At 35.3% G+C, this 20,539-nt stretch overlaps 1 protein-coding gene across 8 annotated transcripts in view; it reads left to right on the forward strand.

Moving 5' to 3' along the window:
* Positions 1-20,539, forward strand: part of SMOC2 (SPARC related modular calcium binding 2) — a 251,531-nt gene that overhangs the window by 101,865 nt on the left and 129,127 nt on the right. For all 8 annotated transcript variants that reach the window (XM_072643931.1, XM_072643932.1, XM_072643933.1 and 5 more), the window contains exon 5: positions 20,424-20,471. In XM_072643931.1, the coding sequence (XP_072500032.1) occupies positions 20,424-20,471 (48 nt within the window). The remainder of the gene's footprint in view (positions 1-20,423; positions 20,472-20,539) is intronic.

Raw genomic sequence — 20,539 nt, forward strand, 5'->3', positions numbered from 1 at the left:
ATATTAAAATCTCATTCTCATTTTGTTTATTGCATTTACCACATGTTACTGGGGGGAGGGGAATGTAGATGACCACCAATAGGAATATATAGAGATATTATATATCTTTCTCTATCTATCTATCATCTATCTGTGTGTGTATGTGTGAGAGAAAGAGAGAGAGAATAAAAATACTAAATTACCCAGTTCTCTGCTTTTTATAGGGAGGAAGGCACTGGATTTCTGAAGGAAGGTGGGTAGGAAATAGGAAAAAGAGGTATCTATTATTTATGAAAGGAGACATCTAAGGACCTCACTGGTCCTGGAGTCAAGGCAACCTGAATTCAAATCCAGCCTTAGTCACTTACTAGTTGTGTGACCCTTGGCAAGTCATTTAACCTCTGTTTGCCTTAATCCACTGGGGGAGGAAATGGCAAACCACTCTAGTATCTTTGCCAAGAAAATCCCATGGACAATATTGGCTTGCTGTGTTCTACGGGGTCATGAAGAGGTGGACACGACTGAACAACAACAGCAATTATCCATGAAAATGACTATCTGGTTACCCTGACATAGTGTTTTTTGGCTGACTGGGGCGTGGTATGCTACAGTGGAAAGAACATGATTTGAAGTTGGGAGACTTGAGTTTCATTTTGAGCTTTTTTTTTTTTTAACAGTCTTTGTGATGTCACATGAATAACTTTATGTCTTTGGGACTTATGTTCCTCAGCTTCAAAATGAGGGGTTGCACTAGAGATTTACAAGCTATCTTTCAGTTCTGTGATTTTAAGATTACTTCATAGTTTTGCCATATGGGGTATGCATATCATTTTCCCCTTGAGCTAGCAGGTAAAAATATGTTTCAGATGTTAAGAGGACAGGAGCTAGGAATTACCTAATGCAATATGGATGCCTAATATTAAATGCTGATTTTTAATGAGCTTCTATTAGATAAAATGAGTCTCTTAAAAAAATTAAATTAGTCTAATGGATTTCCAAGCTAATGTTTTGCTTCAGATAAAAACCATTGAATAATCTTTCTTTAGCTTTTCCTTTAGCCACTGACTCTTATAGTCTGGAGATTAAATTGTAAGAAAAGGAGTTAGTTCCTCTCTAAAGGAAAACCAGTGTATGGAAGTGTTGGCACCAGCTGCTTAAAACCTCCTTGATGGCTCTCCAGTGTCTGGTGATGGAAAAGAGCAAACAATGAATTTGCTAAAAGAGCAAAAGTTGTCTTATCCAGTGGAGGGATAAAGCACATTTAAATGTCAGCTAGTGGATAGAATTCCAGGGTTAATGTTGCAGAAACCTAGAATAGTGGTGGGAAGGGACTTTAAAGATCATTTATTCCAGGAAGTACCTGTATGAGCATTCCTTCTATAGCAAACCTTGCCATTGTTTAAAAACTTAGAGTGATGGAGATTAAAAGATGAGAGAGATGTAGAAACAACATTTATCTTTGAGCCAGATCATTTTACTTGTTTTTTTTTTTTTAATGGAAGTATAATTCCTTCTGGGTAGAAAATTCTCAGTGAAGAAACTTCCTCTATCAAGGCAGATCTGCAGTTGTTCTGAAATTTCTAATCCTACAGAGTAGCCTGAGCGAGTTTGACATTTTAAGTAAATTGTCCAAGGTCACTTGGCCAAAACTTGCCAGAGTCAGGCCTTGAAATCAGGTCTTTCTGGCTCTGAGGATGCTTTTCTATTCACCACACCTCAGGACCTCTCGTTCTACTTTTGGATAATCATTAAATTATTAGGAAAGAGTTGGACATGACTGAAACACTGACTAACAAGAATGAGAATATATACATACATATGTATATATGTTTGAGGACATATATATATATATAAAACATGTTATATATATTATATAGTATATTACATATAGGCAGCTAGGTGGAGCATTGGATAGAGCACTGGGTTAAAAATCAAAAAGACTCATCTTCATGAGTTCTAATCTGGTCTCAGACACTTACTAGCTATGTGACCCTGGGCAAGTCACTTAACCCTGTTTGCCTTAGTTCTTCTTCTGTAAAATGAGCTGGAGAAGGAAATTGCAAAACCACTCCAGTATCTTTGCCAAAAAGATCCCAAAGTCGGGTCATGAAGAGCCTGAAAAAACTGAACAACAACAAAATCATACATTATACCTATTAAGTCTTTGTATACATGAGTTTATATAATATGTGTGTATATAACATATGCATATATGCATATTCATGCACTTATTTTTATGTTTAGGTGCAAATATATATATATATGTATATATATATATACACACGTCTCTATATTTATACCTATACATAGATTTATGATGTATATACTTATTTGTATTTATATATACAGTTGTATATACACAGATACATATGCATACACATGTATGTATGTATGTGTACTTATACCTAGTCATTTATGTGTGTTTATGTGTATAGGCACCAAAGATTGGATAAGATCTTACCTTACCCATTGAACAGCTGGATAATTTATCTATTACCTCCACTCTCTTACTCATAAACTACCTGTCGAGACGGGGTGGTGTTCAAGAATTCTTTCCTTAAGCCAAGAACATACCAGTCTCAAGAGGAATATAATGGCAAAGTGTAGCCCTAACAGTTTCTTCCTCCACCCAACTAGAACCTTTTGTCCTAGCAGAGGAATCAGCATCAATATCTCTCCATTTGCACACAGTTGATTTATATTCCTTAATTGTGTTCTCCATTAGATAACCAAGTTACAGCTAAAAGAGACCATAGAGTCCCAATCTCTCATTTTATAGATGAGGAAATGAATGCCAGACAAGACAAGTAATTTGTCCAGTGACACATAGATAGCAGCAGATGGAATATTTGGGGTATAAACCCATGTCTTCTGTCTTTAGATTCACTACCCTTTGCACTGTATCAAGTGATTTGTCTACATTTAATCAAAACTGCAGGCAAAATAAGCTTTTGAAAAAAAGAAAGACATTTTCCAAGGGAAGATAGATAGCCTGCTCTCCATTACTTGGAAATGGTTTCATCTTTTTAATCTCATCTCTCTTCTGCAGCTATGTTCTATGGCCAAGATCTTACTTCTGGCCTAAAGACAAACCTTAGTTTAAGATATTGTAAACTGAACCTCTTTGGAAGATTTTTTAATGCTTTATAATTTAAGGAATCTTATTGTTTAGCTCAGCAGTAATGATGTTTTTGAGGAAATCTGAAGATACCAATTCACAGAAAAAGGGAGTAGAAACTCACTATAAAAACCATAGCTAATTAGAGAAAATTGAACACAACACTTTATTGAACACAGTTTACTGGTGATACATTCCTTGTGGGGGTGGGGGGAAGTCCATAAGTGCTATTTCAAGATATCACGGAGTACTTCAAGTGCTTAAAGTTTCTTTTTTCAAAGTGTAGGTTAGAAGCCACCTAATTTTTTATTGCAACTGTTTGCATTTTATATCATTTTAATGCTATAACCTCTTGAAAACATGACCTAAAATGGATTTTAATTGATTGTCTGTTGGTCACTTTGAACTTGGGTTCCTAATGACATTTCAAAGTCAATATTTCAAAAACAGAGCAAATTATGTTTCCTCTGAAATTATTCCCTCATCCCAACTTTCCTATTCCTGTTGAGGGTGCCACCATCTTTCCACCATCTTACCCAGTTGTAATCCTTGATGTCACCCTCAACTCCTAACTCTCACTCACTCCCAATATCTCATCACTGCCCAAATCTTATAATTTCTTTCTCTATCACATCTTCAGGATGTGTCCTGATCTCTCCACTCACACAGACTCTTTAATAAAGATGCTCATCGCCTTTCACCTATTGCAAAGGCTTACTTAGTATTCTCCCTGACTCGAGTCTGCCTTCACTTCAACCTTTTCTCCACTCAGCTACCTAAAATGGATGTCTTTCAATTAGTTCCATTGGCTCCCTATCACCTCCAGGATCAAATGGAGTTCTTTGTTTCTTCACAACTTGTCCTCTTTCCACTTTGCAATCTTACTTTCTATTCCCTCCATGACCCCTAAGGTCTGGTTTCTGTTCTTCTTGCATGACACCTACTTCTCATCTATGTACCTTAGCACTAGCCATTCTCCATAGTTGGAATCTCTCTCTCTCTCTCTCTCTCTCTCTCTCTCTCTCTCTCTCTCTCTCTCTCTCTCTCTCTCTCTCTCTCACACACACACACACACACACACGCACTTACATACACACACACATCTTATTTTATCTTCACAACTCTAGGAAGTGGATACTATTATATATCCTCATTTATAGTTGAGAAAGCTGAGGCAAACAGAGGTTAAATAACTTGTTTAGTTTCACAGAGTTAGTTTCTAGGGCTGAATTTAAACTCAAGGCTTCCTGACTCTAGGTACAACATTCTGCTTGTGCCACTTAACCCCATTTTACAGGTGAAGAATTTGAGTGTCATTTGCAGAGTCACACAGCTACTACCTGTGGCAGGAATGGAATTCATATTTTTCTGACTGTAAGTCTAGTACTCTGTGTCGTATACCTCATGAAAATTCTGAGCAAATACAATTTAGACTTTCATTTGCAAACAGGCCAATGTCAAAGTCTTTTTTTTTAAAGAAATGAAGATTTAATGGCCTTGGGTAAGATAGACTAAAAATTGTTGAAGGCTCTCTGGCTCTATCTAATGTGAATCTCAAGCTCTCAGTATCAGTCTCTTAGCTGTATACTTTGGCCTCCTTTAATATTGATCATCCTATTACACAAAACAAATCATAATAGTAGTTATGTAATACTCTATATGATTTGTGGAAGACCTTTATAAAGAGAAAAGGAGGCAATATATTTTATTTTTACTGGTTGGGAAGGTAGGAGAAGAGCTTGTACATTAAGAGATATTGAATAATCATCTGCTGCTGGTGGTGGAGGCTTGTTTGTTTCTGTATTTTTGTTTTTAATATAAATTTTAAAATGGATGGAATGCATTTTAATGTTTTTAATATAGATTTTATGGATGGATTCGAAGATATCATTTTGTCCAACCACTTCATTTAATTAAATCTTATTCCACTAATTAAATAACCATTTTAACCTAGTCATTCATTCATTTTTCAAGTATCCATATTGATTTTGAACATTCATATATTAAAGTCAACACAATAGAGTTCTGCTCTGTGGCTCAGCAAGGTGTGCAAAATGTCAATCTAAAGTTTTCTCATTTTGGCTTAGCAAGGTTGAGAGTTAAAGGAAAACTTTAACATTTCCAAGAATGTTATTTCCTTAGCTATAAAGCTTCAGTTTATAAGAAATAACAAAATATAAAATAAAACCTTTCTGTCCCAAATTATGGCTTTTTTTCATAGTACTTAGCCAACATCTAATCCAACACCTCTGTTCTCCTAAGGAGAAAACTGAGGTTTAGACAACAAAGCCATAACCTGATTACCAGTTGAAGTGAGAAAAATTTCACAAAAATATCCTCAATAGGAAATAGCTAGTCTGCATCGGGGTGTGTTTAGGGTGTAGGAAAAAAAGTGAATTGTTGAATGTTAGTTCTGTCCAATTACGAAAGGATATCAATGAAACTGCAAACATGAAATTTTTCAGTGCAGAAAGGCTTAGAGAATCAGAAACATATAAGAGACATGAGAATATCCTTGCCTAACACCTTTTTATTGCCTCTATAATATTCACTGATAACATTCTTAATAATTAAATAATAATAATTTTGATCCTTTTTGCACAAAATTTCCCAAAGAGAAGTGCAACTTTGGGCTAGTCAGAAGGCATGGTTAGACTTCAGAGAACAGCTTTAGAACCTGAATTTTCAATTTTTGCAAAAAAGGATATATTTTTATCATCAGTACATTGTTAAGACGCTGAACATCCAACTTCACAGTCATGTAAGGTCAAATTAAGAGGTGGCTGGTCATTTATAGTCTTACCAGTGTAAACCTGAAGTTTACTTCATTGGGAACCCTGAATGAGAAATGAACTAGCCCATATTGAATTAGGCAGCTCAGACAGCTAGGCTGATTATCTATCTATCTATCTATCTATCTATCTGTCTGTCTGTCTGTCTGTCTGTCTGTCTGTCTGTCTGTCATCTATCTAGCACAAATAAAATACATGTGTATGTAATAAACATCATACATGCATCTACATTAGCACATAAACTTTGAATATGTATATGTCTGTATGTATACATATATAATTTTAAAAGCCAACATAGTTTTCAATTACCTCTCTGTGCAAAAGAGGAAAATAATTTTTATTTCTATTATTACATAGCTATTTCTCTAGTGTTTTTCTTCAGCAGCCTCAAACTTGATCAGCCTTAAGTTGATCTAAATGAATTCTCAGCTCAGGACAAATTTATATATGAATGTACACCCACACACTGACATACATAGTATCCCAAAAGTCTTAGTATAGTTTTAACCTTTAATATAATACATATTAATATATGTACTATCAACACATGCTATATGTAATATATATACCATCACTATATATAAATACATGTGCATACATGAAACAATTTCTTTTAATCATAGCTTAGTTTTTAATGTGTATTTCCTTGTGTTTATCATATAAATAAAACAGATTCAAAGGTGCTTTTTTTGCTCATTAAAGCAAAGTGCTTTTCATTGAGCATTCTCATAATTTCATCTTCAATTTATTTTTTTGTTAGACTTTATTTGGAGCTTGGTTTTGCACTCTTTGTGATTAAAGCCATCACCACTTTATAAGTGTAATACAAAAAACCTGTTCAAGTATTTCTCAACTACATTTCTGCGTGCAAATATCCTGTTTTCTGAACTATTTAATTCAAATTACTAAAAAGAGAAATGGCCTCAATTTAGAGGTACCATTCTTACAAGTAAGAGCTGTGAGAGAAAGGGATTTATCGAAGGTCCTGGAGTCAGTGGCAGACTTGAAATCAGAGATCTAAATACTTCTCAGTACTTCATTTCATCTATTTGGTGGTCACTTCTTTGGCAAGTTCAACTATCTGAACATAGACAAGAGCCAGAAATGATAATGGTTCATATTTCCATAACCCTTTAAGACTTTATAAAGCACTTTTCTCATATCAACACTTTGAGATAGGCAGTGCAAGCTCATTATTACCACCATTTTTCAGATAAGGAAGCTGAAGCTGAGGAATATTATGTGAGGATCACATATCTAGTAAATGGCAGAACTGGAATTCAAAGCAAGATCTCCTAAATTCAAGAACAGTGATTTTTCTATTCCACCATGATGCCTCATGGAAATTAATCAAACAGATATTTGAAACAAACAACTGCACAGTATGCAACAAAACTCATTGACTTTACACACAACATAGTCCCTTATACCCACACTCTGAGTCCATTGATGATTCTTTAAGACATAATTCTAACATGTTCCAGTTTACCTGATTTCCAGAGTAAAATCAGGAAAATAGAAGGGAAGGAAAAGCTGGTAATGTAGCTGGGCATATAGTTGCCTCCCAGAAACAAGATGTGGCAGTGGGACTTTCCATAAGGAGACCAAGCAACCATGAAAAGCAGAAAGAAGAACTCAGTCATAATGACAGCTGGCATGTATATACTATTTGAAGCTTGTAAAGAATTTTAAAGACATTATTTCAATTGATAACTTCAACTTAGCTAGAGCCAAAATACTCTGGATGTTTTAATAATGCCTGAGGGCAGAAGTCCGTTCAAATACTTATTAATCACTGTGCCAAGCAATGGGATGATTAAAAAGTTTAGTTAAGATACTGTCTTCTTCATAGATCTTGTAGTCTAGTAGGAGAATTTGACATAGCAAAATAGGAAAAAAGTTATTATTAATAGCAGTAACAATAGCTAAAATTTAAATAGCACTATTTATGTGCCAGATACTGTGCTATTTATAATTAGTCTCATTTGTTCCTCATAAAAACTGGCAATTAGATATGCTTATTATCCTCATTTTACAGATGAGGAAGCTGAGGTAAACAGCGATAAAGTGACTTGCTCAGGAACACACAGCTAGCAAGTGTCCAAGGCTGAATTTGAACTCAGGTCTTCATGAATCCTGTACTCCATCAGAGAAGTGAAAACAAAATACTACATGGAGTTCATGAGGAAAATAGGGAAGTTAAGGATGACTTCCTGGAGAAGGTGGCCTTAAAAGATAGATTAGGCAGAGGGAAGGTGGTAGCTATATTTCAGCAAAAGTCCCAGGCTGGTCAGGTACAGAGGAAGAAATGGAATAATAGTGTGAGATAAAACTGAAAATTTAAGATTGGTGTCAGATTATGAATGGCCTTAAATATCAAGCCAATACATGGAGAATTTATTTGGAAGGCAATAAAGAGCAGCTGAAAGACTTTGAACTTCGTGCAGTTGCCAGAGCTTTCTATAAGGCATCTAAGTTACCGAGTGGTTAGAGCGCTAGACCTGGAGTGAGGAAGACCTCCGTTCAAATCCAGCCTGGAAGATTTACTCACAATGTTACTTGAGGTAAGTCATTTAACCTCTGCCTTAGCTTCCTTAACTGTAAAGTGGGAATAATTATAGCACCTACCTCCCAGGATTGATTTGAGGATCAAATGAGATCCTATTTGTAAAGTGCTAGTACCTGATAGGGGAGACACTTAATAAATATTTATTTTCTTCCTTCCCATAGGGAAAATTCATGTGGTAGTACCCATATGAAATATAACTTGGGGGTAGTAGAGGTAGAAAGGCTGATTAGGTAGTTAAAATATTAGGAGGCAGTGGTAGTGTGGAACTATACTGTTGTGATGGCAATGGGCCTAGAGGTATTAGTAAAGTACGTCCAATGGAATTTGGACACAACCGTTTGATACTTAAGGTGGGAGAAGGAAGAATCAATGAGAACAGCAGTTAGAATTATTGATATTGTAACAAGGACCCTAAGAATAAAATTAAAATTCAGTATAATCAAATTATCATCAATATTCATAACAAGTGAGTCATAATTATTGACATTCATAACAATAGCTCTGAGAATAAAATTAAAATTCAGTATGCCCCATTTAAGAAAATAATGGAGTATATTATTTATTTTTGCAAAAATAGAACAAAACTTAAAATTAGTAGATTATAAAAAGCTCAAGGATAGCAACAGCTTTATTTCTGCATTTGTATCCCAGTATAGTGCCTTACATATAGTAAGTGCTTAAGGAATATTTACTGAATTGTTCAACCAAAATGACACCTGTGAAAATGGTTAAGATTAAAATAATAGTTTTGGTTCTTGAATAAGTCAATTTGTCTAGAAAAAACTGAGTATTTGCAATACCTGATCCCCTAATAATGCCAGATAATAAAGAAAGGGGTTATGGGGTACCACTGGAGAACTTAGATCAGAGAAGTGACATAAGTCTCGGTTTCCTTTCCTGTATATTAGTACTTATTTCTTGTGACCAAAAGCTTTGGATCTGTAGTTATTAGGGATTTTAGAAATGAATACATGTAAAATACTGTTTGGTTAGCTTCCTTTCTCAGAGCTGGCCAGACTAATTGAGGAGTGGGAGGTAGATGTTTTTTTCTCTATCAATTATAGGTTTTATTCTACCCACTCCCAACTATCTTGCTTGACTGATTACTGGGCTAGAGTGTGACCACTAAGTATAAAGAGTGAAATACAGATTTCCCACAATTTATATGATGCTTAATAGTATTTTCTTCATAGTAGGAACTTAGCGAATTCAATATTTATTGAATTGAAATCTTGCTGATTTTTAAAAAAATCAACTAATAAATAAGAATTCATTAGGAATGTGCTATGTGACGGGCACTGTGCATGGCTTTAAGAATACAGAAACCCAAGAGTGAGGCAATTGGCACATAGATAAATGAGAATCTTCTAAATAGCTACAACAAATACATGGCAATTGTTGGGAGGGAGTTTAGGAAATGATGAGCTTCTTTCAGGTGTGAACCACCTTGTTAATGATTTTTGTTTGCTTGTTTTTGTAATGCTTATGGACGTTAGTGTACTTAGCTAATTTCTGTAATGAGAGAGAGAGAGAGAGAGAGAGAGAGAGAGAGAGAGAGAGAGAGAGAGAGAGAGAGAGAGAGAGAGACAGAGAGAGAGAGAGACAGAGACAGAGACAGAGACAGAGAGACAGAGAGAGACAGAGAGAGACAGAGAGAGACAGAGAAAGAGAGAGAGAGAGAGAGAGAGAGAGAGAGAGAGAGAGAGAGAGAGAGAGAGAGAGAGAGAGAGAGAGAGAGAGAGAGGAGAGAGAGAGAGAGAGCCAGCAAATTCAATTTTCAGCCTCTATTAGAGCAAAGCAGAGCAGTGTCCTTTCCAGTTGCTGAAGATCACACAGATTTATGAGGAACAAGCAGTAGTCTTTTGGATGGTATAACAAAGAGTAGTTGAAGCTTCCAAATAAAATTATTACATCATTGGAATATTCAGGTCCTGCTTTGCTTCAGGTTAATGTTAAAGACACTGGTAGCCTGGAATTCTAAAATGTTTCTCTACTATGGTGAAAAATCATCAAATTATCTCCTCATGGTGACTACAATGTGTACTGCAGGTGAAAAAAAAATTTTATTTAGATGATACTGGGATAGAGCTGAGTCTGTGCTTTTAAGGGAGGGTGGTGGTGTAAAGACTATACTACTGTGAAACTGAATCCCAAAGTCACTAAACTGTGCATTGCCTTCATTGACCCAGACATACCACCAGGTGGTCTATACCTCACAGATGTCAAAGACAGAGGGAAAGGGATTATATGTAGAAAAATATTCATAGCTGTACTTTTTGTTGTAGCAAAAAAAAAAAAAAATTCAAGAGATGTTTATCAATTGGGGAATGGCTAACCTAACAACAAAATAATGCTAACTAGCACTTTCATAGCTGCTACTTATGTGCCAGGCGCTGTGTAATCACTTTACAGATATCCTACTTTATCTACAGAGCAACTGTGGAAGGTAGTGCTATTATTATCCCCATTTTATAGTTGAGAAAACGTCACACAACAGTAAGTGACTGAGGTCATATTTAAACTGAGGTCTTCCTGACTCCAGGCCCAAGGCTTTATTTACTGCACTGTCTAGCTGCTTACAAATTATGACTTATAAATTTAATGGAATATAATTGCAGTGTAACTCAGGATAAAATAGTGGATTTAGAGAAGCCTGGGATGACTTGTATTAAATGATGCATAATTAAGTGGGAAGAACTAGAACAACAAATTATGCTACTACAGTGATGTAAAGGAAAATAGTTATGAAGTGCTTAAGAACTCTGATCAATGTATTGACTAGTCATGGAATCAGCAGGCTAAAGTTGAAGCATCCTTCCCACCTCTTTGGAAAAAAGGTGATGGACCAGACATGCAGGAGGAGACACATATTTTCAGAAATGATCGATGTGTGGATTTGTTTTTCCTTGACTCTTCTTGTTTGTTACAGGGAAGAACTTTTATCTGAAATTGGGGAGGGGGAAGTGGGTTGATAGTAATAATGTTTCAAAAACAAACCATAAAAGCATCAGTGAAGCATTTTTAAACACACGTAAGAGCTAAAATTCAAAAAAGGACACAGGTGAATAGGATAATTTTGTATTATTGCATTAAATTTAACATATACTTAAAACCCAACTATTCATAATAACTCTCATTTTAATATAAAATCCTCCTTTTCTGTTCTTTTAAGATTTAAATGATTGTTTTGTTGATATTTGTTCATTATTTTGTAAAATATACATGCATACTTGTATGTATATTTATACACATGTATATATGTCATATACATTTAAGTTTCTATATGTATATGGGAAGAAAGACTTTCAGTCTGAAAATTTTGTTTAAATCTTAAATTTGACATTTAGGTATGCATCCATGGGCAAGACACTTTATGTTTCTCAGTTCTCATATGTAAAAGTGGGATTATAACTTCTCCTTGCAGCCTCTGCTACTTTTCTCTCAGAGTTGTAAGGAGGAGTTAAATCTATCAATCTTAAAATACAATGAAATGGAATGTCATTTCTCTATACATGTGATTAACAATGATTAATAACACATTTTATTCCAAGGAGAGTTATCTTAATGAAACTAACTTACCTCTGTTGTTTACCTTTGCCTTCAAAGTTATCTTATGGTTCCCCTTTCCACAAAATCTTAGGATATTAGAATTCATAGAAACCTTAGATGTTATTGAGGCCAATTCCAGTTCCCATGTTTTACACATAGGAAAATGAAGGTTCAAAGATCATAAAGTTAGTTAATGGCACAGCTGGAATGAGAAGCTAACACTAGCTACTCCTAGTAGATTGTTCTTTTACAACACTCATGGGAGTCTTCTGGTGAGCCCTGGACAAGAGCAGCAAAGGCAAAATTGATTTTTACAATCCCTCACTCCAGAGATCTCCTCTTACTTTCGAGACTGTGGTTCCATTCTTATATGTCTCCTGTCAAACAGGGGTTGTAACCACATCAGACAAAGATTTCAAACAAAGATTAAGGTGGATTTGAACTTTAGGACTATGTATGTAGTCTATTTTTCATATTCCTTTTGGGTTCAATTGTATGGCAATTTGGTTTATCCAGAAAGATGGAAGAAGTAGCTGAATTAACCTAGTCTGGTTATCTTAGATAGATAGATAGATAGATAGATAGATAGATAGATAGATAGATAGATAGATGGATGGATAAGGTCATTGGCAGGTATAAGATGGCTATTTTGGTTCAGTTAAATTCAAGTAACATCTTTAAAGTTCCTACTATGTATTAGCATTGGGCACTCAAAGACAAAAGAAAACAATTTCTGCCATCAAGGAGCTCATATTTATACTTGGAAGTGGTATTCCTGTAATATTCCAAAGGATCTGGGAAATCTGGGAATCTCATCAATATGACTATTCCCTCCAAGGGTGTAGTGTTGATTTCGGTCTGTCCATCCTTGCCCATGCTATGTGATTCTTGCCCTTGGCCTCCCATAAGTTCTGTCGGAGGAGTTAAGAGGTATCCACCCATTATTTTGGCAGCTTTCCTTCCTGGCTCTCTTGACATATTAAGGAAAGAATGGGACAAGTTGACTGTTAGTAACTTATCCTTTGCTCTTGTTATGTGAGTTGTCCACCTCTATGATCATATCCTTTCCATGGTTCTCCTAGGCAATTTCTTATTTATAACGTGGAGAGGTCTCTTCACAAGCAAATAATTAAATATAATTTAAAGACAAAAGAGAACATTAATAACTAAGGGATCAGGAAAAGCTTCTCATGGAAAGTGTCACTTAGGTTGTGGTAGCTTAGAATACCTGTTTTCAGGTTGTCTAGTGTTAACTATGACATTTGCAAAAATGAAAAAAAAAAATGGTTCAGTGAACATGGTAAGTACTTAGCCCTCCAGGGCCTGTTGGTATATTTCGCCAAAGAAAAGCCATCTGGCATTATAAATCTGTCCCAGAGACTTAAAAATTCCAGAGATGGATAAATCACCACAGACTGGCTTGTTTAACTTTGCGCTGATGGACCGATCAATCCAGCATGTTAAACAAGTGCTTAGTTGCAAAGATCTGACCTCATTAAATGCACTCACTTCTCCTTTAACAGTCAATATCACAGATCTTTCTTTTCTTATTTATTTTTAAAGTGCATTTAGAGCTTGTGAAACATACTTTTTTTAGACCACCAACTCGTTTAACATAATACTGTGTACTGCAAGGGGGTTGGCTTTGGCACCAACTTGTAACTACTAAACATGGCTTGATTTGAAACAATTATTCTTAGAAATGAGAGACTTAATAGCTCATTATTCTTCCCTTAAACCGTAGCATTTTCCCTCCTGTTGTATGTTTTGCGGTTTCCTTCACAAGTAATACATACTCTAATTGCTGAAAAGGCCACTCTCTTAAAAAAAAAATAAGATTTAAATTGGGTGAGGTCTAACAGAATCCCAGAGACTGAAGGAAGTAGAATTATTTATCTTTAGGAAGAGGAATATACGTGGTGTTTTTAAGAATATTCTTTATTATAGGAATAATTATCAGGTCCTCTTTCAACCAATATTTCAGTCAACCTGGGGGCATATGAATATGTTTACCAGCTTATGAAATTTTCCTTTTTCTACTCGGCATTTACTAATGTCTTATCTCTTCCTTTCCCTGAATGTCTAGAATCTTTTCCTACTTCTGAAACAAAATTCTTGACTACCACAAACACACTCTAATATTCTCCCATAAACACACATAGAAAGAAAAGAAACAAAAAAGTATTATTAAATTGCTTTTTTTTCCTGGGCACATTTTAATTTGCACGCTTGAGTTGTCCTGCCGAGAATAATGTTAAGTTATTTTCCATCTTATGGGCATTCATTGGAAAGCTGGGAAGTGGAGGGATAGGGTTATTTCTGCCTAGAGGCACTGGGATTGACTGGATGACCTCTCAGAAAATCTTTCATTTCTATGATAACATAAATTACATATTGAGCATCTTAATTGCTTATTTATTTAGAGAGTCTGGAGTCTACTTTCCTAGAATTAATGAATAGACTATACCTTTTTTTTTTTTTTTAATCTGAAATGATTAAAGTGATCACAGTAGTGAAGAGATCATGCTGATCTGTTTGCTTATGTTCTTTGGAAGTACCAGGTAAATTGGAAAGAGTACTGGGTTTGGAGTTAGATTATCTGAGTTTGAATCCTGGCTCCAATATTACTTCCCTGTGTGAATAAGGGCAAGTCACTTAACATCTTGCCACCTCAGTTTCCTCGTTGTTAAAATTAGGGGATTTGAACTTGATGCATACTAAGGTTCCTTCCAATTTTGTTGGAACACTATCTTTTCTTTTCTTTGGCTCCATGATGAAATAAGCTTTTTTCATTACTTCATTCTCCTGCCCAACAAAGTTGGCTCTCTTCTCATTTAGCTCTAACTGTTTTTGGATCTTCTGGTTCTATTTATAGTAACAGCATTAATGTAGGTATTATTTAGCTTTTTTAGGTGTTGATCCATTCACTTATCATTTAAGGTCCAACATTAAGAAAACTGATATTTCAGTTAATATTTGTTTATGGTCTATAGCCCTCTTTGCCCTACTCTATTACATCATTACATGGTATCCGGATCATAGAATGCAGTCAAACAGGTTAGTACACATATTTTGAACAGCTATTATAGATGGCCAATGACCTGAGCCAAGAATAGAATAGAAAAAGACCAGGAGACCTGGCACTTGGGAAATTTCACAGCATATTTAACGATCCCCACAGGCTGGCTAACGTAAACACCAATTTGGTTATACTATGTGGCTATGAATCACAGAACACCACAAATTCAGGAGAATGACAATTGTAGATTACCTGAAAAACAAACATAGATACATGGCAGGTTTAAGCATATTCCCAATGATGATTCATCTTCAAGAAATGTCATAGAAACTGTCATCAAAGATATGCCTGGTTAGAAAATGATCACGTAGCAAGAATAAGGGATCATAGATAAATACTGTCAAGAATAGTAAAAGGCATATGAAGAACTGTCATTCTATGGGTGAATCTAAGGAAGATTTAGGAAAATGTATAAAAAGAAGGATGAACTCTGATCTATACTAGTGGAAAAAGTGCCTATGTTAATGAGATTTCAATCAATAGAAGCACTGAACTAAATCAAGACTGTCTAAAATGAGAAAGTTGGACCAACAGACTATTGTAAGTTTTATAATTCTTTATTTAATAATTATATTGGTTATCCTTGGGAAAAGAATTCTTGCTAGGAGGTATAGTGTAGAGAATACTAAAACACTTGTGTTCTTATCTCTTTCCTTTATCTAAATTTTTTAATTAAGGAAATAATTTTATCTTTCACCTGACTTAATTTTTCAGTTGAATTTAGGAAATGTTTGTGAACAGCCTCATGGATATTATTGTCATGATTATTCAGACTGCTTATGTTGTTTTTCAATGTGTGTAAATATGTGTTGCATAAATATATTCAGAAATATTAATAAAGTACTTATTATTTGTTTCAGCTGTGGTTGTAAGAAATGGAAAATGCCACTTGGGTCATGACAGGAAGTCATAATTTAAAATGATAGAAATAAACTGATGACTAAATAAGCAGCTAAAAAATAAATCCAGATTTCTTAAGAAATCATATATATACATATATATTACATGTAATATATATATATACATATGGTAGAAGCAAAAAATACTCTACATGAAACTTCATGAGAAGGACCATATGCTTAGAATATCAATTGTATATTTTCTGGGAAAAATACAGATGTGAAAACCAATGTTTTGACTTGGAAATTCAGTGACAGTGAAGGTTAGGAAAGCTAAGTGGTTAGTGTTAGTCAGCATCTAAATATTGATCTAAAACTGGGCAAACCATGAAAAGTCATATTAAAATTTCCTTTGACAAAACCAACAAGTCTAACTTTTTAAAGGTTGAAGTCATTTTCTACATATTGTTGTCCAAATTTAATAATATTGGTAATACAAAATAATCAGCATCCACCTCAAAGTTGTAAAATCATCCTGTGATACTATCTAGTAACTCATTGGAGATGCAAAAGGAAAATATTTTATTTCCAAAAAGAAAGTCAGAAAGCAACAACTTTGCTTTAGAACGGGTGTCAGATTATTCTTTTGGCAGGTTTCTCTACAGTCTTAATGTTGAGGTAACAGATATGGATAATAAAAAAAAGCAAAAGAGTGCCAGTGACAAATTGGGTGGCACATCAGGTATATGCAGAAACCCCAAGGCAGCCTGAAGAGAATTTAATGATCTATGAGCCAGACTCCTATCTCACTCCATCAGTGCCTAGAATTTGGCATAATTTTTGCCTTTCCTCTTCTCTCTAAAGTAATTTGGTTACCATCTACTTTATGCTTATATTTCTCTTTCTTTCACTTCTGATGGTTGAAAAGGTATTTGGCTCTAAGACTACTCCAATAAACCCCTGCACTTGAGTGAGGGAATTTTCTAGTTTCTAGGTCAAATGGTATGAAGGGGAGGAGGGTCTCACAAACCTAACTATCCTTCTAAAATGGGGCTATTTCTTATTATCCTCCATTATCCAGGATGACTTATTTATGAGAAGTGACAGGCAGGTAGAGCATACCAGTAGCCTCACTAAGCCTTGCTCAAATTATAAGACCTATAATTTTTTAAAGACATATTTTAACAAAATGACATTTTATTAATCTTTTACTTTTATATCATCTAAATTTTACAATTTACCTTCCTCCCTCTTCCCCTAAAACAGCAATCTTTTATAACAAAATGTAGTACTCTGTTGAGTTTATTTCCCCAACCAACTCTGACACTGGCAGGTTAAGTCACAAGAAAAAATGGCTGCAATTATTCCTATGGTTTTAGGCATTACCCTGTATAATATCAAGGACCCTAACATACATGGCGGAGGTGGGGGAGAGTTGCTATACAGGTTCTTAGATCTGCTTTCCTAAAATGAAAGCAACTTTTGAGGGGTCAATGATCACTTTTAATCAAACACATATACCAGCAGAGAAAATATAAGCTAAGAAATAAAGACCAACAGATGGAGCTTCCAACTGTCTGACCATAAGCAGTACATACATCACAGATCAACAGACAGATCCAACTGTCTAACCATTACATACATACATTGTTGTTGTTGTGTTTGCCCTGTGTTCTCAAAGAGGACCATGACATCAAGAGGATGACGTGACTTCCAATTAACTTTAATTTGAGTGAGGGAGGGCTGTGCCAAATGCTTCCTTTTCTCCTTTGGGTTTACTGGCTACATTTCCTACTCAAAGACCAAGCCTTAAACCCAGTTTACTTTGGAGCTCATAGGCTGGATAACAAGTCCCCACCCACACAGAGTGAAGGTAATTAATAAATAGGAACTGTTTCTGTTTTACCCAGGAACCCTGAGAGTCTCCCCCTCCCAGGCTGATTTTTTTTTTTTTTATTAAAAGGGTCATCCCTTGAGTAACTACTTAAAGAAGTCTATTCATTGAATGGGTGTATCTCACTCAGAGTGAGAATGTGATAACACATACATACAAAGTTTCCAGAGAAAGAAGCACCAACATCTGGGTTTTCAAAGGGGGTGGGGGTGGGGGGGCTCCTTAACAGCTATGAAGAGGCTGTCTGACCAAAGGAACTTCCAGTGAATAAGTCCCAAAGTAAAACCTCACCTCAGAGTATTTATACACTTATCAGAGTCAGAGGACCCTCTAACCCAGTGCCTCAATAGAAATTAACAAAAGATATTGAGGCCTGCTAATGGGAGGGGAAAATCTTGAACTCTTCCCCCAGCCACCATTAACCTTACACTAACATTACACTCTGTTGGATGCTAGCCTCTTATATTGTAATTTATGAGCTCCTACTGGTATATTTCCCCTTGATAATCAGTCAATAAACTCGGTTAGCTTTTTTTTTTTTTTTTTTTTACAAAAGTCATTTACTCAAATAATAAAACATTCAATAAAACATTCTCTCTAAAATTTTGAGTGGACTTTCCCACACATAGACACAGAGTCTGTAGGAGAAAGAATAAACACAAACACAAATTATAAAGTTAATTAGGTATCTATGTAGGCAACACGAGGCAACTCACAACTCTAGACCTGCAGGGCCTAGATATACTTCCTTTCATGAGGAAGGTCCTCATGAAGTTAGCTGTGGACAGTAGCATTGATGATGGATGAGTGACTTGGGTTAGTAGATGAGTTGCTCACCTGGGCTTTCTCCTCTCAGGGCTCAGCATCTCAGCTGGATGGGTCAAGTTGTATTAGTCAAGTTGCCCAGATTCAGAGCTGGCTTCTCATTTGATTTAGTTGTTGGTGCTGGGAAGCTGCTATTAGACTGGGCTGAGCAGGTCTCCTTTCCACTAGGCATCTCCTCCCAGATTGGGCTGGACAGATCATTCAGCCCTGTGCTTTTCACTGGGCATAGCGTTTCTGCTAGAGAGTTCCATCTCCTAGACTTCTGTGACTTATTCATCAATAAGCAGCTGCAACCCTCACCCCTCTGCTTGGCTTGTTATTATGGTACCTTTTTCAACTGGAATGAGTATTCTTATCAGAAAGGGCAATGGTCCTTAATTTAAGATTGACAAAAGACATTTCTCTTCGACTTTCTTAGAAGTGTAGGCAAGAGGGGAGAGAGATATGTGGCCTTTCCTGTTCAACAGTTCTTCATGGTTCAGAAGTGGGACTATCTCCATGAAGTATTATCTTTTGACTTATGGTATTCAGTCCAATTATACTTCCCAGACTCTTATTGGGTCATATGTGGGTGAGTGACTGGGCATTAAAGAAATAAAGACCTGTGCCCTGAGGAAAATTCATGATCTCAATGACCTTTCCAGATGCAATTGAGCTAGTAAAGACTAATGTCTTTTTCAGGACATAGAATGTTTCCTTGGCATCTAAAAGGCCTTCTCTTTAATATTTCAGAGTATGATTTGGTATCCTTTGATCTTTAGTTTTACTAGGTTTCAACAGGGATATCATTAAGAAATAATGAACAAGAGGAACTAAAAAAGTAGCTCAGCATAATTTACCAAAATAAGGAAACAGACTGACATATACACTATTCCATACCTAGTTACCCAACTCTGCAAAGAAATGGAGAAGATGCTTTCTCTCTTCTTGGGGGGTCAAGATTGCTCATAATTTTGTATCATTCTGTTTCAATGGTTTTGTTTTTACAACACACTTTTAAAGAAGAAACATTTGGATGTTTAAAATATTAATCACTTTAAGACTTTGATATTCTTCCAAAGGACAGTTCAAATGAGGTTTCAGAATGATTCTTTAGAATGCTATCCTGTTTGAAACAGGACCAAGTTAATTATATTTTTATAATAAAATAGCTCACATCTAGATAATGCTTTATGGTTACAAGGTGATTAATATATTTGTATGTTTTGATTCTCACAACAATTCTGTGTGGTATTATTACAAATATTTTCATTTCATTTTTACAGATGAGTAACTGGCTCAAAGAGGTTAAAGAATTTTCCAACGGTCACAAAGCAAATAAATGTCAGAATTAGGACTTGAACTCAGGTCTTTTGACTCTCTCCTGTCAAGTATTCCTTCTTTTACGACACATTACCTATCATGATGCTATAATGAAACCAAAGAGAATATATTGTGTTGCTGGAATTTTGGATTACTATTTCTAGATGACAAATGGTACATGGGATCTTTTTGCTCTCGTCACTTCTCTTTAAGGCTTTGTATATAGTAAGGGAAAATGTGAATTTCTTTGCCATTTTGCTAGGATATTAACAACACACTACATAAATATTATTAAAAAAGCAAAGAAATAGATCCTTAAGGCAAATGTTTAGATAAAAAGTGTGAAAAGTAGTTAAACTTTAAGAAATTAGTCAATGGTTGGGACAGGAAAGCATAAACATAGTCTAAGAGCTTGAAACATACCAAATTGATACTAAAATACTTTTTTCTCTCATATCTATTTTTTTTTTTTTTTAGGTTCTGTTGCTGAAAAGTTGCCTCAACGAGAAGGCACAGGAAAAACAGGTAAATGTCTGCAAATGATGTTGGAAACATTTTATATGCACTAATGTCCTAAGGAAAAATTTCTTTAG

The sequence above is a fragment of the Notamacropus eugenii genome, chromosome 2 (genome assembly GCF_028372415.1).
Source record: "Notamacropus eugenii isolate mMacEug1 chromosome 2, mMacEug1.pri_v2, whole genome shotgun sequence".
NCBI lineage: Eukaryota > Metazoa > Chordata > Mammalia > Diprotodontia > Macropodidae > Notamacropus > Notamacropus eugenii.